Source organism: Epinephelus fuscoguttatus, linkage group LG21 (genome assembly GCF_011397635.1).
Source record: "Epinephelus fuscoguttatus linkage group LG21, E.fuscoguttatus.final_Chr_v1".
In the NCBI taxonomy this organism is placed as follows: Eukaryota; Metazoa; Chordata; class Actinopteri; order Perciformes; family Serranidae; genus Epinephelus; species Epinephelus fuscoguttatus.
This window is the reverse complement of record NC_064772.1, coordinates 8,147,148-8,160,113: the sequence shown is the minus strand read 5'-3', so window position 1 is coordinate 8,160,113 and position 12,966 is coordinate 8,147,148. Positions and strand designations below refer to the sequence as shown.

Genomic DNA, 12,966 nt, shown 5'->3' with positions numbered 1-12,966 from the left:
TGATTAATACTACAAACTTTTGTGCCGCTAATTAACAACTTTTACCACCATTAAAACAGATGCCTGTGCATGCATGTGTGTGTATGTGTGTGTGTGTGTGTGTGTGTGTGTGTGTGTGTGTGTGTGTGTCCTGGTACAGCTGACAGTAACCATGGAGACACATTCAACTTGAGTGTAAACAAGAGGGCAGCGTGAACACTATACACACACTCAAACAAAATGAGTCCATGTGTCAACTTGACTTCATTGATATACTGACTGTGTGTGTGAGGTCTGTTTACACTGAGATATGCTGCTGCTCTGAGCTGTATTTCAGACCTGTCAGTGTGTTTATACCACACACACACACACACACACACACACACACACACACGCACTCAGACTCATCCATCCATCCAGCCATCATTTACAGCCAATCAACCCATCATCTTATCTTGTCGACCAATCAAAAGTCACCTCATTTACAGTGACTTCTTGTTTCCATCAATAAAGAAAAACAATACAAACAGAACCCAAACACCCCAGGTACACAAACAAACAAACAAACATACAGGTAATTCCAACAATATGTTAGAACGTCTCTAAATACCAGTCCGCTTGGAAACTAGACGGCTCATTTCCTGTATCTGTTTCATGTGGGTTTCGCCACTGCCCCGCCCCTTTAGGAGATTTTATTTTAGTAAAAACATAGTGTGGTGGTATGTGTACAATGCTTCAGTAGTAACATGTCACATGAAGAATGTCAGCTGACGTGACATAACGTTAGTAAGTACCATGCTTACTTTTTTCCCCCTAAACCTAACCAGGGACTTTTGTTGCCTTAACTTAAGTACAAAACATAAAAACGAGATGTTCGACCTATCTAGAAAACTTATAATGAAAAACTCTGTATGCACATAATGAGCAGAAACAGTACATTTCCTGTGAAAACAGAAAGTTTTTTTTTTAAAAAAAAACACAATGCATAAAACAAGCGTAAATTGAGATGCCAACCATAAATGTCAAAATCCAACACAGTAGGGTACCCTGAGTTTTTTTTTTGTTTTGTTTTGTTTTGTGACTTTTGTTCAAATGTCAATGCAGCAGTATTTGACGAGACAGGATGAGAGGGGGTTGGTCTATTGCCTCTGATGGGAAAAGTCAACATGAGCACAAATTATGACTAATTCTTTCAGCAAATTGTCACTGACGTTAATACTGGACCCAGTTTTGGGCATTTGGTAGTTTTCAGACAGACAAATTAAGAGAAAATTAACTTTGTTTGAGACATGTCTTTGTCCCAGCAACTCTGTTACAACAACTGATATGATCTTGTACTATGTGGTTATCAGATATTACCAGATTATTATCAGATATTAAGACAGCAGATAAAGATGAGCGGCAAAATAAGGTGCAAACATTAAATTTGTACTGCACATACAGTTGTACTGTTTTGAATTTGCTGACCTCCATCCACATACCATTTTATCGCTTTGTACAGGAAATACTTTCTGACTTTCTGTCTGTGGCTCTCAGCCCGTTGGTTCCTACTGAAGATGTAAATCTTTTAAGAACACATATATATAGTGTCAGTAATTTCCTAAAACAGCCACTCACTGTAGATTTTTTTGTTGTTTTTAAATCAAATAAACAGGAGGAAATAGTGCATTTGGTGAGGACTATTTTCAGCAGCGGATTAATCCACATTTGGTGCCCTAGTGAGTATTTGTGTCAGCAGGACGGTGTGTGTGGGACTGAGTCAAAATAAACCATAGTGTGTGTGTGTGTGTGTGTGTGTGTGTGTGTGTGTGATCGTGGTAATGAGGGAACATGTCACCCAGTGCAACACTATGGCTCACTGATGTGTTGTAACAACAGTGGAGCTCTTTGGCACAGAGGAAGAACATATATCAGGATACAGAGACAATACATGTCAGCAGAGAGACTCCCTGTTGGTTTTAGTCTGTTCAGTGGCTTTGTTGTCATAAACAATACAACAGGACTGTTTTCCAAAGTGCACTGTTCTTATTAAAACTTTTGGATGCTGTTTAAGTCCCAGAACATTTGTCATTTTTATGGTTTAAAAATCGACCTGCAGAGACCTGAAATGACCTCAGTCAACATTCAACATGAACCAATTTTACTTTTTGTAACTTTATTGTTTCGTATGTTCATGGGTGGGTTTTGAGACAGTGTGGACCCCCCTGTGCTCGGATATTCAAAATGCACTCCCACCTCGCCTGTGTAGGAGCAAGAAACAGACTTTGTGGTGGTTTCGCCTCTTATTTTAAACTTTTTTCGTGCCTCTTTAAAGGGACAGTGTGTAGCATTTTCAGTTGTTTATTGGCAAAAATTGATGTCTGCATTCATAAATATGTCATCATTGGTGTATTATTACCTCCACCAATAATCTGACTGATTCTCATAAAAGGAGAATTTCGGATTTGTTTGTACATTGTGTGGGTACGTTGTTTGCGGGGTTCCATTACGTTTCACCATCTTGAGAATACATCCGCCAGCGAGGGACATACAGCCCCACCTTTGGCGTTTTTGTTGAGAGCCAGGTCAGCTCTGCGTGACTGAGGAGCCGAAGGAGAGGAGCAGAGGTGCTTCGCTACTACCCCGGCACTACTACAGCATAACAAAGGCCCACTCGTTGAGCATAATGCAGGATCATGCATATGCGGCATCACGGGAGACGGAATCCTCAGAAAGCGCAAAAGGGAATCAAAAAGGAAACGTGACCAGCAAAATCAAAAAACAAGGGTCAACATCGGAGTAGCCTTTCCCAGGTGGAGAGAGCTGCTGAAGGAGAAAGGTAATGCAATCACAGGCCAGCACCAGCTGTCAGCGGCGCAGTGATGCGAGGAGAGGGATGAGGTGTGTGAGGTTGAGCCACTTGTCAGTTGTCAAAAGACAAGACGTCATTGGTTTGTTTCGATTTACACCCGCCCCAACAGTCCTACATTGTAAACAAAGCCAGCATGGTGAGGAGGGGGTTTGTCAACTCCTGTCGCGTGTGTCTGTGTAGGAGCCTGAATGAATACTCCATGAAGTATCGGACGATATGGTTTCATCCAGGGGCGATTCTAGGACCAGAAGTTTCGGGGTGCTGAGCACCCAGAGAGCTGCCTGGCCAGGCAAGATAAATTTTACTGTTTTGTACATTTTCACTCAATTTCATTCCCACATTTGTGAAAAAAAGCACAACACTTTTTGGGAAAGTCTGTGACTAAACCATCAAATCTGATAAAGGTTATTTAAATGCTGAGCCACAGCAAAAGAGGAATGGATTAGAATCATAAAAGAAACATATCGTAACCCTAATTTCTGGGGAGGATAACTCATTTTGATACAGCAGCTCCTCAACATACAGATAAACAGTATGTATGTTTCTGGAGTAAACCAGCCCCCTATAGTGAGTACCAAAAATACCAAAAATGGACCTTGGACTTATTTTTTGGACTTTTATTTGAAATGCAATGCACAACATGTAACATTAACACATTAACAGTAATTGACTTTTTCAATGTTTGTCTCTACCTTTTCCCTTCTTGTCTGTATTATATAATACAAATACATAAATAAAAATACACTTCAAAAAAGAAAAGTGCTTGAAAATTACAAAATAATAATAATAAACACACACAATAGGAGTTATAATGTTAATGGGCATCCAGTCAGTTAGCTACTGTAGTCAGTAGCACCTTGGCTTTAATATTAACACATGCACATGACACAACAGCTAGCTTCTCTCATTCCAATTCAAACAGAGGACAGTGGTACTGACCACCTGTAACGTTTCCTAGCTAGAAGAAACGTCAGCTAACTCCTACCTAACAACATAAACAGTGACCTACGATTAAATGCAGCAAAAAAGAGGACTGGTAATGATAATAATGTGTTGGTATTGAGTGGTAGAAGTTAAGAAATGTGCCACATATCCTGGTTTAAGCCAGGTACTTACACCACTACTGCATATCACAACCCAGAAACGCCTATGGTTTCATCAGTGTTATCATAGTTTTTTGGTACACAGCGGCTACTGTTGTTGCAATACATGGTTGAACCAGTGAGGCACTAGAGTGCGCTATCCGTTTGAATGCAATATATAATTTCAGCGTTAGATGGGAGAAATTCCTACACACTGTGGCTTTAAGGTAATTTCATGTCTTTTGTGATTGCTTTGTGTTTCATTGTGGTTGTTTTGCCCCCTTTTCCATTTAGTTTGTCTTTTTGTAGTCGTTTTGTGCCTCTTTGAGGTAATTTTGTGTTTGGTCACTTTATGGTTGCTTTCCCCCTCTCTCTAGTTATTTTGTGTCTCTTTGTTGTATAAAACAGCAGCACAAACAGAAAATTAACCTCTGACAACAAACAAATATAAATACTGATGTAATGTCAGGTTTCCATTTGCTGCTTCTCAAAACAAAAAACTATAAATAGAGAGCAGCAAAGGGCAGGGGCTGAACCATCTGACCTTATTTAATCCAACGAACAACATAATCTCTGTTTTCTAATGAGCTCTGATACACACAAATACACACAAAAACACACAGATCCATTACAGATAAAATGTTATGGATCCAACTAAACAAAAGAATGTTTTTTTTTTCAGTTTGTAATCCTGAACCTCATCTGATCTCGACTACATTCAGAAACCACTGATTAGACCTGATTTGTTTGCTGCAACAATAAAAGCACAGCAGTTTTTTTCAGTGTCCACACACCAATGTCCAAAATAAAAAGTGGAATCAATCTCTGGCAGGATTAATCGATACCAGTCTAATGAGACACTGGCTGGTCACAAAATGCTTTAGAGGAGGTAAACAGGTAAAATATTATAATGTTGCCATGGAGTCAGATGGTTTGCTGTGGGCCACAACTTCAGTGATGTTTCCTTTTAAGACTGTATTTGTTTACATTTTTGAAAATTAGCACCATTGAAAGTATGCCAAATGATCTATTAACAGTTCCTGTTTGCAGTGTACCCATGGATGTAGAGACAACTATGACTGGATTACTGTGACACTGAAATAAACTTAAAAAGTGATAATTCTCACCAAATTCTGAAGTTTGAAAGATCCTTTTTCCCCCATGATTTCTAAGCAGATTTATTTTTTCTAGGGGAGTGTCTGGTTTGGGGACCTCAGAATTGCGTCTCTGCTATCTGCAGATGATGTGGTTCTGTTGGCTTCATCACAACATGACTTCCAGCACGCACTGAGGCGGTTTGCAGCCGAGTGCAAAGTGATCAAGAATGATAAGAGTCAGTACCTCCAAGTCTGAAGCTATGGTAGAGAGTTACGGAGCAAAGGAGATGAAGTATTTCAGGTCTTGTTCATGAGTGAGGGTAAAATGGAGCGTGAGATGGACATGTGGTTTGGCGTGGCATCTGAAGTCATGTGGGCTCTGCACCAGACCGGAAGGAAAAGCTTTCAATTTACTAGTCGATTGTCGTCCCAACCCTCACCTATAGTCATGAGCTTTGGTTGTGACCGAAAGAATGAGATTGTGGAAACAAGTGGCTGAAATTAGTTTCCTCTGTGGGGTGGGTTGGTTCCAGCTGAGAGATAGGGTAAGGAGCTCAGACATCTGGAGGGAACTCGAAGTGGAGCCGCTGCTCCTTCACATCGAAAGGGGTCAGTTCACATGGTTGGGGCATCAGATCTGGATGCCTCCTAGGCGCCTCCCGTTAGAGGTTTTCCGGTTACATCCATCTGGTATGAGGCCCTGGGGCAGACCCAGAACATACTGGAGGGATTTTACATCTCATCAGTCCTGAGAATGCCTCGGGGTCCCCCAGGAGGGGCTGGAAAGTGTTGCTGGGGAGAGGAACATCTGGATCACTTTGCTCAGCCTGCTGCCCCCACGACTTGGCCCCCGATAAGTGCAAGATGATGGATGGATGTTCCTAACATTTTCCGCTCCTAAATAACCTTTTTCTTTTCTAACAAATGCAGCCCAGTTTTCTCCTAATTACCATTATACCATTATTACCTGCATCACATAACCAGTGCTCACTGCAACATGAAGAGGACATTTAAGCACCTCACATAAAAAACAACTGATGTTAAAAAAAATGCAAATCAGCACAAACAAAGCTCCAAACCATACATCGACTTGTCTGCTAATGTGGCAGTGGGCTAAGCGACTCTCTAACATAAGGTTTTCTAGTCCCTCTCCTCTTTTAATGTCAAACGTAACAGATCAGTCGGGTTGCTCAACACTAGAGGAGTTTACTGACATCACTCTGCAGGATTTTCACGCTGAAGTTCAACAGTTGCAGAGTCTCTGACAGTCAAACAGAAAATCACTGTATCACAGCTCAGCTTTAATTCTCACAGGCTGATTAACCCACTTTTTTCTGTTGCGTGTGTTATGCGTTTGCAAGTATCAAAATTAGCTTGTTTACTGCTACTGAATGTCCTGTCCTGTCCCTGCAGCCTCACACAGTAGCAGGACTCTGCTCTCCAGAGTAAGATCAATACAGGAAGCAGAAGTCATCAAATTTTATCATAAGTACACACACACACACACACACACACACACACACATTTCCTTTGTGATTGCAAAAGTTTGACATTGTGAAATTTCTTGTCCAGCAGACAAAAAATAGCAGAAGTATTCACATGGGGGAAAGACATTAAAATTAGATATTTTTATGCTTCATGTAAAATTTAAAGCCTCATGGATTTTTAGTTTTTGTTAATACAGCTGCAGGATGATACAGAAGGTAACTTATGTCACCTGTACAAAACAGTAATGTGTGTGCTGCAGAAAAGTTCAGAAGGTCACTGAAAATATTACAAATTCTCCTCTAAAAATAATTAACATTCATAATTCAGGTTTTATCAAAAATTTTGTTCAGCCTTATTAAACTTTTTTTTTTCTAATGAAGATTCTGTTCTAATGGAGAGATGTATCTGTTTGGTATGCCAAACACACCAGACTTAAATTTGGGGGTAATACATGCAAAAAACATCCCACCCTTAAAGCTTTTTAAGATGAAAGGAAAAGGGTCAGTCTTATCAACTAAAATCAAAACACTTAGGCCTAGAAGTTAAAATATCAGTTGTGTTTCTTCTTACGGACAGCTGTATCTGTTTGCTCAAGTTAGGTCAGGAGTAACATTTTAAATGAGTCACTTTTTCTCCACTGACGTCACCTCTACAACATCTACAAGAGTCTAACTTGAGTTAATCATCCACTTGAGTTCTCTGTTGTTACACCAAAACCCACTAAAAAAGTTCCAGTGCTGAATTTTTAGCTTCTCTAAAACACCATAACTTGTATTATAAATGAAGTAAAGGTCCAGGCGGCTGCTGAGTCTAAACATAGAGCCCAGCCTACTGTGAAAATCAGACCTGAATATTAAAAATTAAACCAGCAGCCAGGAAGTGAATCTATAATTAATGTTTTCACACAAGGAAAGACTTAAAAACAGTCAAACTGCAGACTGTAAAATTTATCATTGGTGTTTAAAAGCGCCTGCAGGCTGATTTAACTGGTTTACAGTACAGTCCAATCGGTGTTAATGAGTTTATGACACTGAAAGAAACAGAGTGGACGTTTACAAAACATGATAATTATTCAACTGTGGTGACTAAAAGCTGCAGAAATCCTAAAGGAAAATACCTTTAAATGCACAAAACCAACAGTCACGGTAGGAATACAGAGGAAACAAAAATAAATCAGGTAGGATAAGCTCGGTATAAACTCAGTGTTAACTTTTATTGGGGTAATATCAGGGCCAAATATTGCTATTAAGTCGCCTAAAAACTAAATATTTTGTGCCACATGAAACTCGCATGCTGTGAAATGTAACAGAAATGAGTTTAAATGCCATAAAGTGACTGTTTTAAAATACTTATGGAGTTATAACGCAAATAATCCCATAAATCTTAATTATTCAGTAACAAGTCATTTACTGACCATGTGGATGAAGGTGAAGCCGAGCAGGAGCAGAGCGAGTCGGTGCGTAAAATCCATGGTCACATCTCATCCACCTGAACAGCAGCTCACCTCACGGACATCCTCAGCAGGAAACACGTGCGCTGCAGTGAAATGACACCAAACTGCAGTCTGACAAGTTTAATGCGCAAAGTGTTGCCTGTAAATCAGTGTTTTGGCACGTTGGTTTGGCAGATTTACGCACGAATCACACCACAAAAAAAGATCATATGTTTTCAAAAAAACGCGAAAAAGTAACCATCTCGAGGTAAAAACACTGAATTCACACGTGGAACAGTCCAAAGTGACACGAGCTGGTTCCCGTTAGTATTAATACAGGCCGGGACAGCCCAGTGTGTTGTGGTGAGTCCGGTGTGCTAAGTTACAGTGAGGCGGTGGTCTGGTTCACTCTCTGTTCACTTACAAACCAACGCGCGTCCCCGTCACACGTTGTCCCTCAGGACACCCCGGGCTGATGCGCGCTCCCGCCGAGTCGCCGACCTGAAGAACCTGAGGGAGCTTCCTGAGTGTGTTTTTATAAGAAACATCAACAGCGACACCGTGTGGCTGAAATCAGACCAAACTATATGTATGTATATTTCGTTGGGTCACCTTTGAAGTTTAGTTTCTGGCCCAAAACACGGTTATTAAAGCACACTAAAACTTAAATTAAAAACTAAAACACCTTGCTTAACCTTGCTGAAATTTTATGTTAAAAATGTTAAAATGAGGCATTATCTAATTAAATATGCACAGATATGCATAAACCTGCAGAACAAAAATCTGAACATTGGCTAAAGCCAGGTTCAAAATTCTTGTTTCACTTTGTTGTCCTATTACAGTCACAGGTTTTATCACAGGGGATTTTTTTATCACTCCATAAATCAGAAAATACTGTCAACAGTCAGGAAAAAAACAAATCCATACTTTTATGAAAAAAATGTTCTATAAATCAGGCTGTCAAACAAACTCCTCTACATTTCCAGAACAGAAATATGATCTAAAATACTGTAAATCCTCCAACAGTTCATTTTTATAGAAATTCTTTGGATGTACAAAACCAGATTGTTGACTACCCACTGGAGCTAAACTAGTTAGCTGCTTAGAACACACATACAAATACAAATGTTTAAACTTTTGTCAATATGGAGATGCTACACATCATTAGCTCGGTTAATTTCCTTTTACTGAAACCATGTGCACCGGGGAAGACAGTAATTCATTCAGATTTACCAGCATTACCAAAACACAAATAATGACTCCATTCCTCTGAGGCTGTTATAAAGTCTGAATGTGTCCATTACTCAATTAAGTTATTTGTATTCCTTTAGTCTGTAAAGGTCCAACGTTCAAAAGATTTAAAGGTGTTTTTCATCAAATTTAATCCAAGTTATGAGTATTGTTTTAAGTTGGATTGTGTCGGTATGCCTTATGCCATCATCCTCCGATGCTGTGAAACAAGTGTCGCAACATAACACATAATTGATATGTGATCTTAATTTTTATACAAGTAATATTCATACTGGTGTAAATAAACAATTTGATTGTACTTCCCATATTTGCTGAGCAAGGAATTAAGGGCCTGTCCCATATAGACGCCTGTTCCAAATATAAGCCTGATGAGTTATGATTTAAGCAAATAACAGCCTGGGCTACTAATTGAAATTTTACGGTAAACATCTAAATGTGATAAAAAATGTCAAAAAAAAATGTCAAAAAATATTGACCATGAAATAAAATGTTTTCACCTGTGGTGTCACCCCTTAACTGTAATGGCCTTAAACTAAAAACTAGACTTTAGGGGAAAAACGAAAGAAAGAAAGAAAAGAAAACTAAGTAAAACAATATTATACCCTTACATTTACTTACAAACTTACTTCTACTCACTGACACATTAGTTGACTTCCTAGTCCATTTGGTCTGATGGGCAGCTCATTCAGCCAGGTGCAGGACTGAACGATTCAAATGCTCCTTTGTGCCCTCTGCCATCAGACTGTACAACAGCAGTTTGGCTAAGCTACATCCAGTTCTGGACTGACTTATTTTGCATCTGATCAACATGGAACTTTATGACACTTTATCTGCCAATCTGACACTTTATTGTATTCAACATTTTGTCTGCCATTTTAGTGACTTTATTTATCTTGATGTAGCAATTTTATTTTTTTTTTTACTGTTTTTTATCTTTTATTTATCGATAGTTATTTTTTATTTTTTTCCCTTTTATCTTATTCTATTTAATGTCTTTTGTCTTGTGCTGCTGTGATACTTGAATTTCCCCTCTGGGTATCAATAATATATATCTTATCTTATCTTATATTATATTATCTTAAATCTGTCAGCACAACAAGCATGGGGAGGCATTGGTGCTCATGTTCATGCAGACTGGGATGTGGACATGACCGTGAGTCAACTGTCTTTACAAGTGTTGTGTTTGAATTGTAAACCTGTTCTGAACTTCTTAAAATTTGCCCCTGACTAATACACTCAGTAGGCTATTGTAATAAAAAATAAACTAAAACTGACTGAAACCAAACTAAATGAATAAAAACTAAAGAAAAATAGAAAACTGTGATAGCTCTGGGGCACAGGCCCTCAGAGGGTCCTCTGTTTGGGCTCCAGTTGTCCCATGACAAAATAAAATCCTCATTTTATTTAATAATGATGTCAGAATGAATAATTTAGAATAAAGAAACTTCCCAAGGGACTGTTGTTTATGTATCAGAGGAGTGGGGTGGGTGCCACTAGTGATGATTAATCTGTTGGACATTTGTGACCCCTCATTATAATACATTTGTGACTTGTAATCCCTTCCGTGAAAGGCTTTAAATGTTAAACACCTGCAGGAAGTAAAGTTAGACTGACAACATTTTAACATCATGAAAGCAACACAGTGGAGTGGATCAGAATGAATGTAAGAGGACAAGTGGGGAGAAACTCTTGTCAACAAACTAAGAGTGTAAAGATTCACAAAATCCACAGTTTAGTTCGATACCATACAGTGGTGTCATGGGACGGTTGATTTTTCAAATTCTTACATTTTATGTTATTTTTATTCATGTGTTTATGAAAACTAACACTATAAAGCATGATCTTTTTTATATATACTTTGAACAATGATGGAGTAACCCATCTGGGGTGTCTTCTTAGCAGAAACAGAAAAAGTTCCTTATAAAATATAAAATGTAGTATTAATACTAACATCATAATTTGGGCTTTTTTGTGCAAAGCAGGAATTACAGTCTGGCTGAAATGGGCTAATGAAGGAACATTGTAACAGGGCTCAGTTTCTTTAAGTATGTTCATAAGGCCTGCGTTTTCTACTAGAGTCAGGTCTATCTGCATGGCACAGAGAATATCATATCAAATACAATTTAAGATGTATAATTTATTTTCCAAATGGATGAGTTAAAAACATCATTTGGTTTGTAATGCGAACCAACCTGAGAGCCTGGTTCAATACAAATACATTTATAGTCAGAAACTTGTCTTTCTGTAATTCAACATCTGCAGATGCACTCGCAACCAATTACCTTTTGATTATATTAATAATTTCCATTAGAACCCCTACAAAAAAATTACTATTTTCAACATTTTTTTTGTTGCATAATTTCCCTTTTTGTGAGCACACAATAAATGTCACAAATGCTGTGCTGTTGTCACATGACAATGCTTTTTCTTATGATGAATGCTCATTCAAAACATAAGCAACATTAATAAACCCTTAAAAAGCAAACAATATGTACAACAGTAAATATATCATTTTAAGTGAATGATTATGCCTTTTTTTCCACTGAGTCATTTAAAAAAAAAATTTGCATGCAAAACATTTATTGATTTTTTTTATTATTACTTTTTTTATCAAATTATGTAAGTGTTGGGAAAACCAAAGCTCCCAGAGAAAACCCTGTGGGGAATTGACTTGCAGCTCCTAAAATGGTGGTGTGTGTAAGACAGTGGCAGGCCTAAATGCTAGGCTAAGTTACTGTTCAAACTGTGAAAAAAAGAAAGCTGGAGGGACCCTGTCAAATAAAACTTGATTTTTGTACACTTAAAAACAGCTGCAGTTCTTGCGCGGGCTCTGGATGAAAAGGATGCAATTCTGGCTCAGGTCATGTTGAAGAGAGTTGACACTGTTGCTTGAGCCTGCAGGTAAACAGGTTCAGTTGTGACGATGATCATCACCACAAAATTTTCACGTCTCGCTCGTGTCACCGACAAAAAAAAAGGGAGAGGGCAAAGGGAGTGAGCTTAAACCTAAAGCTGCCAGAGGAAGTCCTGTGAATCACAGAGTTGCTGCATACAGAGGTGCTATCCTGCTCTAGTCCCCTTTCCTGTGTTTAATCACTTGGACAGTCCACACTAGAATTATTAACAGCATCCTGCTGCGGTGACCCAAGATTGCCTGGAGCTTCTGATGTCTGAGGCAACAGCTCCAAATTGTCAAAACATTAGCAGCTAGAATAAAACGATCTTCACACAAAAGAAAATGTAAAAATAATAATAAGAAAATGTATGCAGCGCTGTGTTCAAAATACACTGCTCAGATATTATTACAGCTGTGAAACCTGTACCCATGCAAAAGCTAGTGCATTACAGAATACCATATGCTGTAGTGTGGGGTTTGTAACAACCCCTCTGCTCTGCTGGGTTTGACAGTTGCCCTGGCTGTACTTTTTGTAAAAGGATGTGGGACGAAGCAGAGGGTCATCATTAACCTCATGATGAGCCCCACCTGGGCCCGGTGTGCCTCATGATATAAGCTCACCACCCTCCAACTGAATATCCCTCTATAGACATTTCCACACACCCATAGACACTGACATGAGTGATTACTTATATTCATGTTTATTTGGTTATTTATCATTATTTAAGCATTTAACTCTTGCACACTTGTCTCGTTTCCCTTCATTGTAGCAGCCTGAGGTTGTAACAGGTTATATCAGCACCATGGACAGAGCCCGCCAGGAGCCTGACTTGACTTTGCCCAGTTTCACATCTAAACTGGACTGCTTTGTAATAAGTGTAATAGTGTGT

At 38.9% G+C, this 12,966-nt stretch overlaps 1 protein-coding gene across 1 annotated transcript in view; it reads right to left on the bottom strand.

Annotated features, from left to right (window-relative positions):
• LOC125882243 (vasoactive intestinal polypeptide receptor 2-like) overlaps window positions 1-8,406 on the bottom strand; it is a 65,107-nt gene extending 56,701 nt beyond the window's left edge. The window contains exon 1 of the mRNA XM_049566016.1: window positions 7,912-8,406. Within this exon, the coding sequence (XP_049421973.1) occupies window positions 7,912-7,968 (57 nt within the window). The 5' untranslated portion in view covers window positions 7,969-8,406. The remainder of the gene's footprint in view (window positions 1-7,911) is intronic.
• Between the last annotated feature and the right edge of the window lie 4,560 nt (window positions 8,407-12,966).